General features: G+C 44.9%; 1 protein-coding gene across 5 annotated transcripts in view; it reads right to left on the reverse strand.

Annotated features, from left to right (window-relative positions):
* LOC137571506 (glypican-5-like) overlaps positions 1–19,949 on the reverse strand; it is a 557,948-nt gene that overhangs the window by 251,958 nt on the left and 286,041 nt on the right. For 4 of the 5 annotated variants that reach the window (XM_068280728.1, XM_068280727.1, XM_068280726.1 and 1 more), the window contains one exon: positions 4,350–4,409. The exons of the other annotated variant lie outside the window; for it this stretch is intronic. In XM_068280728.1, coding sequence (XP_068136829.1) covers positions 4,350–4,409 — 60 coding nt within the window. The remainder of the gene's footprint in view (positions 1–4,349; positions 4,410–19,949) is intronic. 5 annotated transcript variants of the gene reach the window in all.

Raw genomic sequence — 19,949 nt, forward strand, 5'->3', positions numbered from 1 at the left:
GGCGATTATTTCCAACATATCACATCTGATTTCCGATCATTTTCCCATCAATTTCCAACTGTTTTCCGTTCACACCTATCGGAAATTGATAGGAAAATCGATCGGAAATCAGATCGGACATGTTGGAAATAATCGATCTGACAGTAAATCTGCCAGAAAATTTCATAGTGTGTACCTAGGATTAAAGTGTATCTGAGACTGGGAGGGAGAGAAACATTATACATACATGGAGCTTCCTCCAGCCCCCTCCAGGCTGATCACTCCCTCGTTCTCCTCCGCTGCCTGGAACGTCTGGATTTTGGCCCGGAAAGTTCTTCAGTCAGGGCTTGTTGGTGCAGTCCAGTCGCTCACACTCCTCCGTCACTGGGAGCGTGATGGGTGCGCCCCCACGGCCGGGACACACATGGCGTCCCAAACCGTAGGACTTTCGGGGCCAAATTCCAGACAATTTAGCCAGTGGAGGAGGATGGGGAGGGAGTGATCAGCCTGGAGGGGGCTGGAGGAAGCCCCAGGTATGTACAATTTTTCTTTCCTCCCCATGTCAGGTTCCCTTTAAGAGGATCTGTACAACATACCAACAGGTTGTATTTTCAATAGGAAGTCCACAGTCAACATGAATCCTCTAGGTCTAGCAGGAATGCAGACACAAAGATGTAACATTATCATCACTCTATGGAATGTCTGAAGGTAGATTCCATTTTTCTGGAAAAGGGACATTTTTTTAACCAAAGTCTCACTTTATTTTTTCTTTTTCCAAACAACAAGAAATGATTTGCTTGTGGTCTAATTCTTTACAAGTAAAATCCCTAGGCATTCACTCTTTCTTGAGGATAACAGTTTCCATGTAATAGAGGACATCACACATTAGCGGGTGAGAGCAGAGCTGAGACTTTAGCCATGGGCATCACAAATGCTCATCACACTGCTCATTAATGTGTTAGCGCACAGATCATCAGTGAGTATTAGAAAGCAGCTTGCTTCAGGCACACACCAGTAACACTCCCTCAGGTAGGTGGATGGCAGAGCAGATGGGGCCATGCAAGACGACATTCTCAGTTCATGGCTAAAGCCATTTACTGCTGTCAGCCTGCTCCCAACAGCCTTGTGGGTGCCCATAAAGAGATTTCTGTTAGGTATAGCTGGTTGTGAATTAGACCCATGGTGAGTCATGGCAAGTCTCCTGACTCACATCTCCTGTATAGCCGTCCATTGTAGGTACAACCCCTTTACAGCAGCCAGAGTTTTAAAGGGAAATTTTAGTGAAAATAATGTAACTGCTATTTTTTTTTTTTACAATATTAATTTATAGATTAGTCTGTATTTTCCCATTGTAAAATCTTTCCTCACCTTGATTCATGTTGTGAAATGTATCACAGGTGGCTACATCTTCAGTCCTGCCAGGTAATCTCTGCGGAATGTTTGGTTACTGAGAGTTACAAAGCCAGTACAAAATATAGTAACTGGCCTCCCAGAATGCTTGTGGGAAGAAGAATTCTGCACAGCTAATCAGTCTAGGCTTATCATTACTGGGAGGGCAGTGCTATGTTCTGGTCAAGTCATTAGATAACAATAGCAACAGTTCAGGTCTCTTCATCACTTATAATAAGGGAACCTGAACTGTCTCAGGAGGTTGTCATTATCTCTTCAGCCAATCAAATATATTTAACTATATTTTCTTGATGCTATGAATGGCCAGGCCCAAATTGCCCAATTTGGGAGTAAGTCCCTATTTTTTAACCAAACCCCTCCTTGCTCCTAATTTGTCCCTCTTTGAGGTCTTCTGTATAGATAAGATTATTATTTAAATACTACAGGTGTTAAGCATGTACATGAAACAGAAAAATCACTCAGTTGGAGGACTTGTGAAGTTATTGTGTAGTAACTTTCTCCATGGATCTCATAGCTGATGTCACAGGGAGAGTGTTCACTGTCCAAATATTTTTGTACTTAAAGCTGCTACTCTTTCCTATCTCACAGGGGTGGAATGTATGAGCTACTATGGCTGGGAATAAATATAAAGCACTTCTCTTGTTGCCAGTGATGGCTCATTCAATGCACCCAAGCTCAGGGGAAAAGAAAAAACATGTTGGCACAATAGGCAAGAAACCTCACTGTCACCCATTGTGTAAAAATAAAGAAAATGCGTGGAAAAAATGCATAGTGGTAGTGCAGCATGCTCCCTTACAACTAGGTGGCACTCCAGACACTTGTCTAGGTGGCCTGTGGCCAGAAGCGGTCCTCCCTGAGTTTCATGCAACCTCCTGGTTGCCACCTTAATCCCTTTGGGTTTTCTTATATTTTCTACATTATGGAAAATGTAGTCAAATGACAGAGTCCCTGTTGCAGTAGAACTGAGGCAACTGCACTCAGGCCACACTCCATACAACTTGTCAGGTAACTGATGGCACTGACTAGAAGTACAATCAGCATGGATAGTAGTAGTTAGCACTCTCGCCTTGCAGCTCTGGGTCTCTGGTTCGAATATCAGCCAGGGCACTATCTGCACAAAGTTTGTATGTAGTCCCCATCTCTGCGTGGGATTCCTCTGGGTACTCCGGTTTCATCCCACATCCCAAAAACACACAGAGTATTATAATTGGAATTGGCTTTCCCCTAAAAAAATGGTCCTAGACTATGATGGGCATATGACAATGGTAGGGATTAGATTGTTAAGTGACAAGACAATATACTCTGTACAACGCTGCGAAAGATGTTGGCACTATATACAGTAAATACTAAATAAGTAATATAATCAGAGGGGGTGTATTTTTCCCTCACTACAAGATTCCTTTAACCCTTTAGTAGCCTTTATTTGGTTGCAGGGCCAAATTTTCTCTGCTGCTGGAGAAGTGTGCCTTCCCCAGCCTGGCAGGCTAGAAGGGTATGCAGAGTGGGCGGCAGGGAGCTTTTATATTTACCTGTCGGGATGGCTGGATCGGCTTCTTCTTCCTACACGTACTCCCGACATGTCTTCTCTGTTCCGATCACATGATATGACATGTGACCAGGAGGCAGGAGACAATGTCAGCGCTACAGCACCACCTGGTGGTGGAAGAGGGGTAATGGAAGAGTCTCTACCATCCCCCCCTTTGTCACCACCAGGTAGCACAGTAACGCTGACTCGGCTTCCTGAATCCCGATCACATGTCATATCATGTGATCGGATGTTATTGGGACCCAGAAGATCTGCAGAAAGTTCAGAGCTGCCGGTGGAGGAAGAGAAGAAGCTTTCCGGAGCAGGTAAATATAACTCCCTAGGCCCTGTTTACACTCAATCAGTTGGTACGCGTTTTTTTTCCTTCTCCATAGCAGTGCACTATGAAAAAGATTTCAGTTAAAACACGTTAAGGCTTGATTCACAAAAGAGTGCTGTTAGCACGGCCGTTTTCGCGCAAATTTTTGCGCGCAAACGGTTTACTGCGAAATCGTTATCGTTTTCGCGCGAAAATTCGCGTTTGCGCATGAAACCGATAATGATTTTGCGCAAAAATTTAAGTTTGCCCGCGAAACGGTTTAATTGCGCGTGAAAATTCGTGATCGTGCGAAAACTCGCGCGAAAACGGCCGTGCTAACAGTCAGCACTCTTTTGTGAGTCAAGCCCTCAGTATAAACTGAGCCATAGGAAAACATGGACATTACTTTGAAAATCAGTTGCCCTTTCAGTTATAACTGACAACAACTGATTAAGTGTAAAAGGAGCCTTACTGCCACACACACATTTGGCTGCACTAGGCAGCTAAACGAGATATGCCAACAGGAACTCACACTGCACAAGTAGCTTTCAAACAAAGCATTTTGTTTTAAGATGATGTTGGGTTAGGTATGAGTTGATACATTTTTTATTGTTACTACTACTACTACTACAATTACAGTATTGTCATTTTAGAGATGGTTTCACTTTAATTATTTAAAAAAATCCCCATTGATGCTTTGATGGTTACATTTTTTCCAAGTCTGCTTCTGAATGGAAAAGGTTAAATCTATGAACATCAGAGCAAATGGAATATGACCACTGTGAGCCACATATGTAATATAACCTCTGCTGTGAGTTCTGCTACATTCATTTTCATTATTTTCTTGTGACCCTACTCGGAGATCTAAGCACAAATAACTCTCAAACAGATCTTGGCGAAAATATGAACCTGTGCAGCAGAAGAGGATTAATATAACACGTTGATATCACACAGCTGGATCAAGCAGCAGGACCCACGTAGGACGTCAGCAGCCAATCATAATGTTATTGTCCAGCAGGGGGCTGAGCAGCACAAACATTCCAAAGCCAGCAATGGGCTCCACCAACATGACATGCAAATCCTGAGCGCAATCAGTCAACCAGTGAGATTTCTTACCGAGAGATTTTTTTCAAGCTGCGAACCCTGTCATTCTTCGAAGCTTTCAGAGGCAGAGAGCTGAAGGCATCGGGGAGAAGTAGAGAGCCCCAGTAGGAAAGAAGAGGTTGAAGAGAAGGATAGGAACATGCAAAGAGCAGGAGAAATAAAAGAGAACATTCATTAATAGACACATCTTTATCACTGTGCATGCAGTAGTGAGGGTGCTTATGCCAAACAGAGAAAAATCAGTCTGAAATCATAACAGTACAGAAAGTGCGTGCAGCATTAACAAGAAAAGGCTAGCTATGGAATCTAGAGATATTAAAGCAGGCCTGAATTGTAAAAAAATAAACAAAATGGATGATATACACAATTGTATTTATAGTTTTTAATAATAATAATTTCTTGGAATCAAACTGTCTTATTTTGGTTTAAAAGGTTAAAAATCCAAGTTTATAGTCTTGACTGCCTCCGGTGGATGATTACGGTATGTTTATTCAGCTCCCATACAGATAAATCTTGAACAATTAAACTTTTTATCTGTTCCCTGCTCTCACCCACACAAGAGTTTTACAACCTGTAATTATCTCTCAGTGAGATAATTTATATGCAGTTCTGGCATATAAATTGGCATTTAGAGCCCTGGATTCTTAACTCTCACAGTGAGAAAAACACAGGATAGCTGTATATAGGATTGGAACTGTACAAACATGCTTATCTAATCATGTTACATGCCACTTCAGGTATCCTTTAACCACTTCGCATTCCTGGGTTTTTACTCCTCAATGTCTTCCCTAGCCACTCCGGTCATCTGGAATCCCTCGAGGTATTAGCCCTCCAGTCATGCCAGTCCACTGGAGTGTTCTGCACCTGCACAGTGGACCCCAACTTACGTGACTGGAACATTAATACTGGGAGGCATTACAGATGACTGGAGCAGCCGGTGAGGATGGCGGGGAGGCAACAGTGTCCATGGGGCTGGAGGAAGCCGCAGGTACGTATCAATTCCTTACCTCTGTTCATCTCAGGTACCCTTTAAAGGAAACCTGAGACAAACTTAAAGCGGAATATAACCCAGAATTTCTTCTTTGCTCTAAAAGATTATTAACAGCATATAATATACTGACACAATGTTTTTTTTTTTTAGTAAAACAGCATTCAAAGGATTACATCACAGGGATGACTCTTTCTTCTGCAGGGAGAACCCGCATCCGAACTGCTTATAATCTTATCTTGTGTACACATTCTTTACTTGATACATTTATGTAAACATTCTCTGGCTGTGCAGGACTTCAGCTGATGAGTCCTGGGGTGAAACACAGGTCAGAAATCACTGGTGGCTGCAGGGCCGGCCCGCTCATGAGGCGGGGTGAAACTTTTGCCTCAGGCGGCAAATTTCTAGGGGCGGCATCCGCCCATCGGTGGGTGCGGGGAGCCGGCCGCCCAGCTGGAGGGGTAGCGGGCAGGACGGGGGTATTGGACCTAGCGGCGGGGAGGTGGGTCGGACCCCCCCCTCCCTCGCCTGGGTCCCCCGTCCTCCGCTCCCCTCCAGCCTTAAATAGATAAGAAGCGCAACTCGTAAGAGGCAGTGGGCGGGGAGGACTCACCTCTTCCTCGATCCAGCGTGCGCTCCACTGACGTCACTTCCTGCAACGCCGCCCACTGTATTGTAAGTGGATGGCGCTACAGGAAGGGACGTCAGTGGAGCGCACGCTGGATCGAGCGAGGAAGAGGTGAGTCCTCCCCGCCCACTGCCTCTTACGAGTTGCGCTTCTTATCTATTTAAGGCTGGAGGGGAGCGGAGGACGGGGGACCCAGGCGAGGGAGGGGGGGGTCTGACCCCCCTCCCCGCCGCTGGACCCAATACCCCCGCCCTGCCCGCTACCCCTCCAGCTCGGCGTCGGCGCCCCCCCCCCCCCCCCCACGGGGGGGCGGCGGCAGCAGCAATCATTTTCTCCTCAGGCGGCAAAAAGTCTAGGGCCGGCCCTGGGTGGCTGCATTCACAACAGAATTACAACAGTTATGAATAAAATGCACCAGCAGCTTTAAAAATAAATTAACTGAACTTTGGGAAGTTATAATATCTAAATGAATATTAATACTTGTGCACAAAAGCAAATATGATAATTGTATGGGTTATAAAAAGTAGGAAAACACATTTTTTTGAAATTTTTGTCAGAGTTTTAAACCGCTTTAAAGCCAACATTTATACTTACCTGGGGCTTCCTCCAGCTCCCTGTGGATTCCCTTATCATCCTCCAATCGTTCGCTGTCTGGCAACAGGAGTGCAATGGGGGGGGGGGGGGGGGGGGGTCACATGGCCTGGCTGCACATGCGCAGTAGGGAGGACTGCGAGGGAGCCCACGGTCCACAGGGGGCTGGAGGAAGCCCCAGGTTAGTATAAATTCTGGCCTTAAGTTTCTCAGGTACACATTAAGATTTCTGACAATTATGGCATTTCAGCTGTGTCGCAATTGGCACAGCAATGACTTTTTAATCACTTATGCCATCAAAATGATACATACTGTATATACATATGGCTTTCTTTGGGTATTTTTTTTCCCAAGAACTGTTTAATTTTTAAGGCATTTTACTTTTTTTTTTTTTTTTTTTCATTTTGCACGCTTCCTAATTTTCACATGACAAGTTCCAGTTATAAAACACCTCAAAATATATTATTTGGCCTGTACCCGGTTATAATGATACCATACATGCCGTATTTCATGACTAATTGGGCATGTAGCATAGCATACCATAACTGCCAGCCTGTGTGTCTGTAGTGATTGGGTGTGATCGCTAAGGCGCATAGTTTGGGGACCCCAGTGCTATACAGATACATTGCTAGGCAACAGCACAAAGATGCATCTATAAAGTGTTGGGTCCCTGAGCTGTCACTCTAGCGATCGCAGCCATTACAGGTATCCACGAATCTTAAGGCCAAGCCTAGGTGACAAAAGGGGTTAATTAGTTAGGTAGGGGGTTACCTAAGGAAAGAAAGATTGATTTACAGCTATACACCTGATAAGATAAGATGTCTTTACTCGCATCTAAGCATAAATACAGGCAACATCTACCTATTATGATGAGTCGGATTATATTACCAGCCCCTTTGACCACCTTTGTATTGTTTCTCATTATTGTTATAGATGTAATGTTGATTGTTGGATTATGCCTTGATCTACATTTATCTATCTTTATCTTAGCGCTCTAAGCATATGTGACTGTACTGTACTTTCAGCAATGTACCTATATTTGCAGGGCCATTGATATGTCTGTACTGTCTATTTTCTCTTTTATAAAATACAATAAATATGTATTGAAACACAACAAAGGAAAGAAAAACACTTTACTGTCACTTTAAACTTTTTTTTTTTTACTTCCCATGAATGATTGCTATTTGCTACAGTAGCAATCACTTTTACACGGGTGAATGCAACTACACCAGGGGTAATGAAGGGGGCACACAAACTTTTAGGCCTTGTTCACATCCAGCGTTTTGCGATTTTGTGAGTGATTTTTTTCCCTCTCCCGGCACTTACCTGCGTGCTACAATTTTGTGTACATCGCAAGTCAGGAAGTGATCTCTTTGACCCTGAAAATAATAAATACAATGTATTTATTCTTAAAAGGGCGAACGCAATCGCCGCACAAAGCAATTTTGTCAGCATTTTGTGTTTTTCTTCCATTACCTTCCATTGTAGCAAAATCGCCCTAAAAATGCAGAAAGTTGACGAAACGCTCAGATATGAACTATTCCATAAGGATTCATTGCACTAGCGGTTGATAGGGCATTTTTTCAAATCTCCAGCGCTCAAAAAAAAATGCAGAATGTAAAATTCATGTCCTGAAATCCATCATGTGAAATATGTAAATGTCCTACTGCAAGGGAAGGCTGTCCTGTGTAAAACCTACGTCTTCAACTAAGCAAGAAATACTGGGGTCCACGTGTGTCTAGCTATTATGCCATGAACAGTGACCCGAGTGAGAGACACAAGGGATGTGTACAGCAGCACCGAGTCACTTGTTTAGTGTTCTGATGGTTCTGGAGAGCATTAGACACATGGAAGCCCTCAGGAATGCATTTGCAGCAACAAATAAGAGATTCCAGTAAGTGGACTACAGGCCAAAAAGTCCCCGACATACAGGAGTTTACATGACAGTATTACTAAAATATGCCATTTAAAGGGAAATTCTGCTTTCAAAATAAACATATCCATAATCATAAGTCAGAGCTGCACAGGTCTTTTTGTAATTTCGAGAGAAACAATTATCTTTACATTTCGACCTCCAGCCACCTCCACATAACTGGCCCAATTGCCCTTCTTTGTAGGTTAAGCAACAATGCTCTGTGTACTCTGTTAGATGCTACACGACCTATCCAGAAATTCCCAACTGGCTGCAGGAGTAATTCCCCCTTAATGCAGGAGAAATCCACCTTACTGCAGGGGTTATACACCTTACTGCAGGAGAAATCCACCTTACTGCAGGGGTTATCCACCTTACTGCAGGAGAAATCCACCTTACTGCAGGGGTTATCCACCTTACTGCAGGAGAAATCCACCTTACTGCAGGAGTAATTCACCTTACTGCAGGTGTTATACACCGTACTGCAGGAGAAATCCACCTTACTGCAGGGGTTATACACCTTACTGCAGGCGTTATACACCTTACTGCAGGTGTTATACACCTTACTGCAGGTGTTATACACCTTACTGCAGGTGTTATACACCTTACTGCGGGTGTTATACACCTTACTGCAGGAGAAATCCACCTTACTGCAGGGGTTATCCACCTTACTGCAGGAGAAATCCACCTTACTGCAGGGGTTATCCACCTTACTGCAGGAGAAATCCACCTTACTGCAGGAGTAATTCACCTTACTGCAGGTGTTATACACCGTACTGCAGGAGAAATCCACCTTACTGCAGGGGTTATACACCTTACTGCAGGCGTTATACACCTTACTGCAGGTGTTATACACCTTACTGCAGGTGTTATACACCTTACTGCAGGTGTTATACACCTTACTGCGGGTGTTATACACCTTACTGCAGGAGAAATCCACCTTACTGCAGGGGTTATACACCTTACTGCAGGTGTTATACACCTTACTGCAGGAGAAACCCACCTTACTGCAGGGGTTATACACCTTACTGCAGGAGAAATCCACCTTACTGCAGGTGTTATACACCTTACTGCAGGAGAAATCCACCTTACTGCAGGAGTAATCCACCTTACTGCAGGATAAATTAACCTTACTGCAGGAGTAATTCACCTTACTGCAGGGGTTATACACTTTACTGCAGGAGAACTCCACCTTACTGCAGGAGTAATCCACCTTACTGTAGGAGAAATCCACCTTACTGCAGGGGTTATCCACCTTACTGCAGGAGAAACCTACCTTACTGTAGGTGTTATCCATGTTACTGCAGGGGTTATCCACCTTACTGCAGGGGTTATCCACCTTACTGCAGGGGTTATCCACCTTACTGCAGGAGTTTTCCACCTTACTGCAGGAGTTATCCACCTTTTTTGCAGGAGAAATCCACCTTACTGCAGGGGTTAGCCACCTTACTGCATGAGTTATCCACCTTACTGCAGGAGTTATCCATCTTACTGCAGGAGTTATCCACCTTTTTTGCAGGAGTAATCCACCTTACTGCAGTAGAAATCCACCTTACTGCAGTAGAAATCCACCTTACTGCAGGGGTTATCACCTTACTGCAGGAGTTATCCACCTTACTGCAGGAGTTATCCATCTTACTGCAGGAGTAATCCACCTTACTGCAGGAGTAATTCACCTTACTGCAGGGGTTAGCCACCTTACTGCAGTAGAAATCCACCTTACTGCAGGAGTTATCCACCTTACTGCAGGAGTAATCCACCTTACTGCAGGGGTTATCCACCTTACTGCAGGGGTTATCCACCTTACTGCAGGGGTTATCCACCTTACTGCAGTAGAAATCCATCTTATTGCAGGGGTTATCCACCTTACTGCAGGAGTTATCCATCTTACTGCAGGAGTTATCCACCTTTTTTGCAGCAGTAATCCACCTTACTGCAGTAGAAATCCACCTTACTGCAGGGGTTATCCACCTTACTGCAGGAGTTATCCACCTTACTGCAGGAGATATCCAACTTACTGCAGGAGTAATCCACCTTACTGCAGGAGTAATCCACCTTACTGCAGGGGTTAGCCACCTTACTGCAGTAGAAATCCACCTTACTGCAGGGGTTATCCACCTTACTGCAGGAGTTATCCACCTTACTGCAGGAGTTATCCACCTTACTGCAGGAGTTATCCACCTTACTGCAGGAGTTATCAACCTTACTGCAGGAGTAATCCACCTTACTGCAGGAGTAATCCACCTTACTGCAGGAGTTATCCACCTTACTGCAGGAGTTATCCATATTACTGCAGGAGTAATCCACCTTACTGCAGTAGAAATCCACCTTACTGCAGTAGAAATCCACCTTACTGCAGTAGAAATCCACCTTACTGCAGGGGTTATCCACCTTACTGCAGGAGTTATCCACCTTACTGCAGGAGTTATCCACCTTACTGCAGGAGTTATCCATCTTACTGCAGGAGTAATCCACCTTACTGCAGGAGTAATCCACCTTACTGCAGGGGTTAGCCACCTTACTGCAGTAAAAATCCACCTTACTGCAGGAGTTATTCACCTTACTGCAGGAGTAATCCACCTTACTGCAGGGGTTATCCACCTTACTGCAGGGGTTATCCACCTTACTGCAGGTGTTATACACCGTACTGCAGGAGAAATCCACCTTACTGCAGGGGTTATACACCTTACTGCAGGTGTTATACACCTTACTGCAGGTGTTATACACCTTACTGCAGGAGAAATCCACCTTACTGCAGGTGTTATACACCTTACTGCAGGTGTTATACACCTTACTGCAGGTGTTATACACCTTACTGCAGGAAAAATCCACCTTACTGCAGGGGTTATACACCTTACTGCAGGTATTATACACCTTACTGCAGGAGAAATCCACCTTACTGCAGGAGAAATCCACCTTACTGCAGGTGTTATACACCTTACTGCAGGAGAAATCCACCTTACTGCAGGAGTAATCCACCTTACTGCAGGAGTAATCCACCTTACTGCAGGATAAATTAACCTTACTGCAGGAGTAATTCACCTTACTGCAGGGGTTATACACTTTACTGCAGGAGAACTCCACCTTACTGCAGGAGTAATCCACCTTACTGCAGGAGAAATCCACCTTACTGCAGGAGAAATCCACCTTACTGCAGGGGTTATCCACCTTACTGCAGGAGAAACCCACCTTACTGCAGGTGTTATCCATGTTACTGCAGGGGTTATCCACCTTACTGCAGGGGTTATCCACCTTACTGCAGGAGTTTTCCACCTCACTGCAGGAGTTATCCACCTTACTGCAGGAGTTATCCACCTTTTTTGCAGGAGAAATCCACCTTACTGCAGGGGTTAGCCACCTTACTGCATGAGTTATCCACCTTACTGCAGGAGTTATCCACCTTTTTTGCAGGAGAAATCCACCTTACTGCAGGGGTTAGCCACCTTACTGCATGAGTTATCCACCTTACTGCAGGAGTAATCCACCTTACTGCAGGGGTTAGCCACCTTACTGCAGTAGAAATCCACCTTACTGCAGGAGTTATCCACCTTACTGCAGGAGTAATCCACCTTACTGCAGGGGTTATCCACCTTACTGCAGGGGTTATCCACCTTACTGCAGGGGTTATCCACCTTACTGCAGTAGAAATCCATCTTATTGCAGGGGTTATCCACCTTATTGCAGGAGTTATCCATCTTACTGCAGGAGTTATCCACCTTTTTTTGCAGGAGTAATCCACCTTACTGCAGTAGAAATCCACCTTACTGCAGTAGAAATCCACCTTACTGCAGTAGAAATCCACCTTACTGCAGGGGTTATCACCTTACTGCAGTAGAAATCCACCTTACTGCAGTAGAAATCCACCTTACTGCAGGGGTTATCACCTTACTGCAGGAGTTATCCACCTTACTGCAGGAGTTATCCATCTTACTGCAGGAGTAATCCACCTTACTGCAGGAGTAATTCACCTTACTGCAGGGGTTAGCCACCTTACTGCAGTAGAAATCCACCTTACTGCAGGAGTTATCCACCTTACTGCAGGAGTAATCCACCTTACTGCAGGGGTTATCCACCTTACTGCAGGGGTTATCCACCTTACTGCAGGGGTTATCCACCTTACTGCAGTAGAAATCCATCTTATTGCAGGGGTTATCCACCTTACTGCAGGAGTTATCCATCTTACTGCAGGAGTTATCCACCTTTTTTGCAGCAGTAATCCACCTTACTGCAGTAGAAATCCACCTTACTGCAGGGGTTATCCACCTTACTGCAGGAGTTATCCACCTTACTGCAGGAGATATCCAACTTACTGCAGGAGTAATCCACCTTACTGCAGGAGTAATCCACCTTAGTGCAGGGGTTAGCCACCTTACTGCAGTAGAAATCCACCTTACTGCAGGGGTTATCCACCTTACTGCAGGAGTTATCCACCTTACTGCAGGAGTTATCCACCTTACTGCAGGAGTTATCCACCTTACTGCAGGAGTTATCAACCTTACTGCAGGAGTAATCCACCTTACTGCAGGAGTAATCCACCTTACTGCAGGAGTTATCCACCTTACTGCAGGAGTTATCCATATTACTGCAGGAGTAATCCACCTTACTGCAGTAGAAATCCACCTTACTGCAGTAGAAATCCACCTTACTGCAGTAGAAATCCACCTTACTGCAGGGGTTATCCACCTTACTGCAGGAGTTATCCACCTTACTGCAGGAGTTATCCACCTTACTGCAGGAGTTATCCATCTTACTGCAGGAGTAATCCACCTTACTGCAGGAGTAATCCACCTTACTGCAGGGGTTAGCCACCTTACTGCAGTAAAAATCCACCTTACTGCAGGAGTTATTCACCTTACTGCAGGAGTAATCCACCTTACTGCAGGGGTTATCCACCTTACTGCAGGGGTTATCCACCTTACTGCAGGGGTTATCCACCTTACTGCAGGTGTTATACACCGTACTGCAGGAGAAATCCACCTTACTGCAGGGGTTATACACCTTACTGCAGGTGTTATACACCTTACTGCAGGTGTTATACACCTTACTGCAGGAGAAATCCACCTTACTGCAGGTGTTATACACCTTACTGCAGGTGTTATACACCTTACTGCAGGTGTTATACACCTTACTGCAGGAAAAATCCACCTTACTGCAGGGGTTATACACCTTACTGCAGGTATTATACACCTTACTGCAGGAGAAATCCACCTTACTGCAGGAGAAATCCACCTTACTGCAGGTGTTATACACCTTACTGCAGGAGAAATCCACCTTACTGCAGGAGTAATCCACCTTACTGCAGGAGTAATCCACCTTACTGCAGGAGTAATCCACCTTACTGCAGGATAAATTAACCTTACTGCAGGAGTAATTCACCTTACTGCAAGGGTTATACACTTTACTGCAGGAGAACTCCACCTTACTGCAGGAGTAATCCACCTTACTGCAGGAGAAATCCACCTTACTGCAGGAGAAATCCACCTTACTGCAGGGGTTATCCACCTTACTGCAGGAGAAACCCACCTTACTGCAGGTGTTATCCATGTTACTGCAGGGGTTATCCACCTTACTGCAGGGGTTATCCACCTTACTGCAGGAGTTTTCCACCTCACTGCAGGAGTTATCCACCTTACTGCAGGAGTTATCCACCTTTTTTGCAGGAGAAATCCACCTTACTGCAGGGGTTAGCCACCTTACTGCATGAGTTATCCACCTTACTGCAGGAGTTATCCACCTTTTTTGCAGGAGAAATCCACCTTACTGCAGGGGTTAGCCACCTTACTGCATGAGTTATCCACCTTACTGCAGGAGTAATCCACCTTACTGCAGGAGTAATCCACCTTACTGCAGGGGTTAGCCACCTTACTGCAGTAGAAATCCACCTTACTGCAGGAGTTATCCACCTTACTGCAGGAGTAATCCACCTTACTGCAGGGGTTATCCACCTTACTGCAGGGGTTATCCACCTTACTGCAGGGGTTATCCACCTTACTGCAGTAGAAATCCAGCTTATTGCAGGGGTTATCCACCTTATTGCAGGAGTTATCCATCTTACTGCAGGAGTTATCCACCTTTTTTTGCAGGAGTAATCCACCTTACTGCAGTAGAAATCCACCTTACTGCAGTAGAAATCCACCTTACTGCAGGGGTTATCACCTTACTGCAGTAGAAATCCACCTTACTGCAGTAGAAATCCACCTTACTGCAGGGGTTATCACCTTACTGCAGGAGTTATCCACCTTACTGCAGGAGTTATCCATCTTACTGCAGGAGTAATCCACCTTACTGCAGGAGTAATCCACCTTACTGCAGGGGTTAGCCACCTTACTGCAGTAGAAATCCACCTTACTGCAGGAGTTATCCACCTTACTGCAGGAGTAATCCACCTTACTGCAGGGGTTATCCACCTTACTGCAGGGGTTATCCACCTTACTGCAGGGGTTATCCACCTTACTGCAGTAGAAATCCATCTTATTGCAGGGGTTATCCACCTTATTGCAGGAGTTATCCATCTTACTGCAGGAGTTATCCACCTTTTTTGCAGCAGTAATCCACCTTACTGCAGTAGAAATCCACCTTACTGCAGGGGTTATCCACCTTACTGCAGGAGTTATCCACCTTACTGCAGGAGTTATCCACCTTACTGCAGGAGTTATCCATCTTACTGCAGGAGTAATCCACCTTACTGCAGGAGTAATCCACCTTACTGCAGGGGTTAGCCACCTTACTGCAGTAGAAATACACCTTACTGCAGGGGTTATCCACCTTACTGCAGGAGTTATCCACCTTACTGCAGGAGTTATCCACCTTACTGCAGGAATTATCCACCTTACTGCAGGAGTTATCAACCTTACTGCAGGAGTAATCCACCTTACTGCAGGAGTAATCCACCTTACTGCAGGAGTTATCCATATTACTGCAGGAGTAATCCACCTTACTTCAGTAGAAATCCACCTTACTGCAGGAGTTGGCCACCTTACTGCAGTAGAAATCCACCTTACTGCAGGGGTTATCCACCTTACTGCAGAAGTTATCCATCTTACTGCAGGAGTTATCCACCTTTTTTGCAGGAGTAATCCACCTTACTGCAGTAGAAATCCACCTTACTGCAGTAGAAATCCACCTTACTGCAGGGGTTATCACCTTACTGCAGGAGTTATCCACCTTACTGCAGGAGTAATCCACCTTACTGCAGGAGTAATCCACCTTACTGCAGGAGTAATCCACCTTACTGCAGGAGTAATCCACCTTACTGCAGTAGAAATCCACCTTACTGCAGGAGTTATCCACCTTACTGCAGGAGTAATCCACCTTACTGCAGGGGTTATCCACCTTACTGCAGGGGTTATCCACCTTACTGCAGGGGTTATCCACCTTACTGCAGTAGAAATCCATCTTATTGCAGGGGTTATCCACCTTACTGCAGGAGTTATCCATCTTACTGCAGGAGTTATCCATCTTACTGCAGGAGTTATCCACCTTTTTTGCAGCAGTAATCCACCTTACTGCAGTAGAAATCCACCTTACTGCAGGGGTTATCCACCTTACTGCAGGAGTTATCCACCTTACTGCAGGAGTTATCCATCTTACTGCAGGAGTAATCCACCTTACTGCAGGAGTAATCCACCTTACTGCAGGGGTTAGCCACCTTACTGCAGTAGAAATCCACCTTACTGCAGGGGTTATGCACCTTACTGCAGGAGTTATCCACCTTACTGCAGGAGTTATCCACCTTACTGCAGGAGTTATCCACCTTACTGCAGGAGTTATCAACCTTACTGCAGGAGTAATCCACCTTACTGCAGGAGTTATCCACCTTACTGCAGGAGTTATCCATCTTACTGCAGGAGTAATCCACCTTACTGCAGGAGTAATCCACCTTACTGCAGGGGTTAGCCACCTTACTGCAGTAGAAATCCACCTTACTGCAGGGGTTATGCACCTTACTGCAGGAGTTATCCACCTTACTGCAGGAGTTATCCACCTTACTGCAGGAGTTATCCACCTTACTGCAGGAGTTATCAACCTTACTGCAGGAGTAATCCACCTTACTGCAGTAGAAATCCACCTTACTGCAGGAGTTGGCCACCTTACTGCAGTAGAAATCCACCTTACTGCAGGGGTTATCCACCTTACTGCAGGAGTTATCCACCTTACTGCAGGAGTAATCCACCTTACTGCAGGAGTTGGCCACCTTACTGCAGGAGAAATCCACCTTACTGCAGGGGTTATCCACCTTACTGCAGGAGTTATCCACCTTACTGCAGGAGTAATCCACCTTACTGCAGGAGTAATCCACCTTACTGCAGGAGTAATCCACCTTACTGCAGGAGTAATCCACCTTACTGCAGGAGTTATCCACCTTACTGCAGGGGTTATCCACCTTATTGCAGGGGTTATCCACCTTACTGCAGGAGTTATCCATTTTACTGCAGGAGTAATTCACCTTACTGCTGGCGTTATCCATGTTACTGCAGGAGTATTGCACCTTACTGCAGGGGTTATCCATCTTACTGCAGGACAAATCCACCGGGCCGCAGGAGTAATTCACCTTACTGCAGGAGCTATCCACCTAACTGCAGGAGTTATTCATCTTACTGCAGGAGTAATTCACCTTACTGCAGGAGTAGTTCACCTTACTGCAGGAGTAACTCACCTGAATAACATTTTCCACAATTGCGCTGCATGCAACGCAGATGGCTCTCGCAACACGCAACACTGCATTGCTACGCGATTCTCCCCGATGCAATTGTAATTCCGTTCATTCATAATCAATGGAATCGTAAATGCACAGGAATGCATGCAGCCATGCATTGTGATTCTGCAGTGAATCGCAAAGCATGGATGCAAACATCAGACAGTGCAGTCTATGTACTTCTAATGTCCCTGCACTGTGTTGCGTTGCTGAAAGTGTGGCCATAACACGCATATGGAATTAAGGCTTTAATGCAGGAGTTATCCACCTTACTGCAGGAGGAGTAATTACCTGCACAGAGCAGGAGGCTGTGTTACTTATTTTCAACACCTGCACTAGTGCACTGGATGGCAGAAAAACAGTTAAAAAAAAAAAAGCATATCTACTTACCTGGGGCTTGTTCCAGGCCCTGGCAGCTTGTGTCTCTCTCCTAGCAGCTCCACTCCCAGCCGGTGGCCCGGAGTCCGCTCCGTTTCAGCAGCCGACCTGGCAAGGTTGGCAGCCTCTGCGCCTGCAAGAGGGCATGCCTACCCGGCTTTCGGCCGCATTTACGTAGTCGGGATTGTTCTGCACAGGTGCAGTACTTCTGCCACAGAGAGTAAAATGTTGGTAATGGTGTGCTGCAATGGGCTCAGGTAGGGCTCTTATAGCGCTCGACTATCACACCGCACATGTGTGAAAACATCCTCACAGTAAACCTCCTCTGACTAACTTTTTCCATACAAAATCTAATAAATTCTTCTTACTGAAACATCATTTCTTTTGCTTTCCTTGTGTTCCCAACCCAAATCGCTCTGTCCCCTTCCAAACAAACCACTCTACCTTTTCCAAGATACAGCAAGGTTACACTTTGTACTGAACAGAAACAGATCCTATCAAACTGCTTTTTGATTAAATAAACAGACTTTTACATAACACATCAACAACAACAGATTGTTTGAAACAATAAGATGAGACAATGTTTCTGTGCGACATTCCATCACAGCTTATACAGAAGTGGCCATATCTCAAGAATGACTGAGAGGAGTTCATTTTCATGGACTAAAGAAAAGTTAGGGCTACATCTGGGCTACATGTTTAGATAAAAGATGGTCTACTAACAGGTCTGCAACCCTCAGGCTGGTTTCACACCAGAAACCAGCGTTATAGGTGCAGTGCAATCGAAGGATCGCACTTCAACGTTAAAAAGAGACTTCGGAGATTAACATGGCAATACGCAGTATTCTTACTTCTGTTTGCAAGCCAAACAATGGGCTCGATTCACAAAGCGGTGATAACCCAGTTATCACACCTAAAAGACTTTAGGTGTGATAACCATTGCACCACGCTGGTGAAAAGCCCCTTATCATGCCTAAACTTAGTTTAGGCGTGATAAGTTTAGGCGTGATACGTTTAGATCGCGCGCAAAGTCCTGCGCGCAAAGCAGCGCCATTAAAGAGAATCTGTATTGTTAAAATCGCACAAAAGTAAACATACCAGTGCGTTAGGGGACATCTCCTATTACCCTCTGTCACAATTTTGCCGCTCCTCGCTGCATTAAAAGTGGTTAAAAACAGTTTTAAAAAGTTTGTTTATAAACAAACAAAATGGCCACCAAAACAGGAAGTAGGTTGATGTACTGTATGTCCACACATAGAAAATACATTCATACACAAGCAGGCTGTATACACCCTTCCTTTTGAATCTCAAGAGATCATTTGTGTGTTTCTTTCCCCCTGCAGCTATCTTTCACTGAAGTGTCAGGCTGTTTCTTCCTGCAGAGTGCAGACAGCTCTGCCTGTATGTAATTCCTCAGTATGTGAAAGCCCAGCCAGCTCAGAGGAGGATTTATCCAGCTTGTAAAAGATAAGAGAGAAGAGAGAAGCTGTCCTAATCTAAATAATACACAGGCAGTGTGCAGAGAGGGTCCTGGAGGGGGGAGATGCATCACAGAACCACAACACTGAAGAACTTGGCAGCCTTCCAGACACAGGCTGACAAGTCTGATAAGAGAGAGATAAGTTGATTTATTACAGAGACGATGATAATAGAAAGTGCTGCAGTAAGCCAGAACACATTAGAATAGCTTTTGGAACTTGTAGGATGATAAAAAACAGGATGCAATTTTTGTTACGGAGTCTCTTTAACCACTTGAGGACCTAGGGCTTTCTACCCCTTAAGGACCGGCCACTTTTTTCCATTCAGACCACTGCAGCTTTCACGGTTTATTGCTCGCTCATACAACTTACCACCTAGAAGATTCATAGAAGATTTTATTTTTTGTCACAAATTAGCGGAAAATGACACTTTGTGAAAAAACACAATTAAAATCAATTTCCGCTAACTTTTGACAAAAAATAAAATCTTCTATGAACTCACCATACTCCTAACGGAATACCTTGGGGTGTCTTCTTTCTAAAATGGGGTCATTTGTGGGGTTCCTATACTGCCCTGGCATTTTAGGGGCCCTAAACCGTGAGGAGTAGTCTTGAAACGAAATTTCTCAAAATGACCTGTGAAATCCTAAAGGTACTCATTGGACTTTGGGCCCTTTAGCGCAGTTAGGGTGCAAAAAAGTGCCACACATGTGGTATCGCCATACTCGGGAGAAGTAGTACAATGTGTTTTGGGGTGTATTTTTACACATACCCATGCTGGGTGGGAGAAATACCTCTGTAAATGGACAATTGTGTGTAAAAAAATCAAAAGATTGTCATTTACAGAGGTATTTCTCCCACCCAGCATGGGTATGTGTAAAAATACACCCCAAAACACATTGTACTACTTCTCCCGAGTACGGCGATACCACATGTGTGGCA

The sequence above is a fragment of the Hyperolius riggenbachi genome, chromosome 4 (assembly GCF_040937935.1).
Source record: "Hyperolius riggenbachi isolate aHypRig1 chromosome 4, aHypRig1.pri, whole genome shotgun sequence".
Taxonomy (NCBI): domain Eukaryota; kingdom Metazoa; phylum Chordata; class Amphibia; order Anura; family Hyperoliidae; genus Hyperolius; species Hyperolius riggenbachi.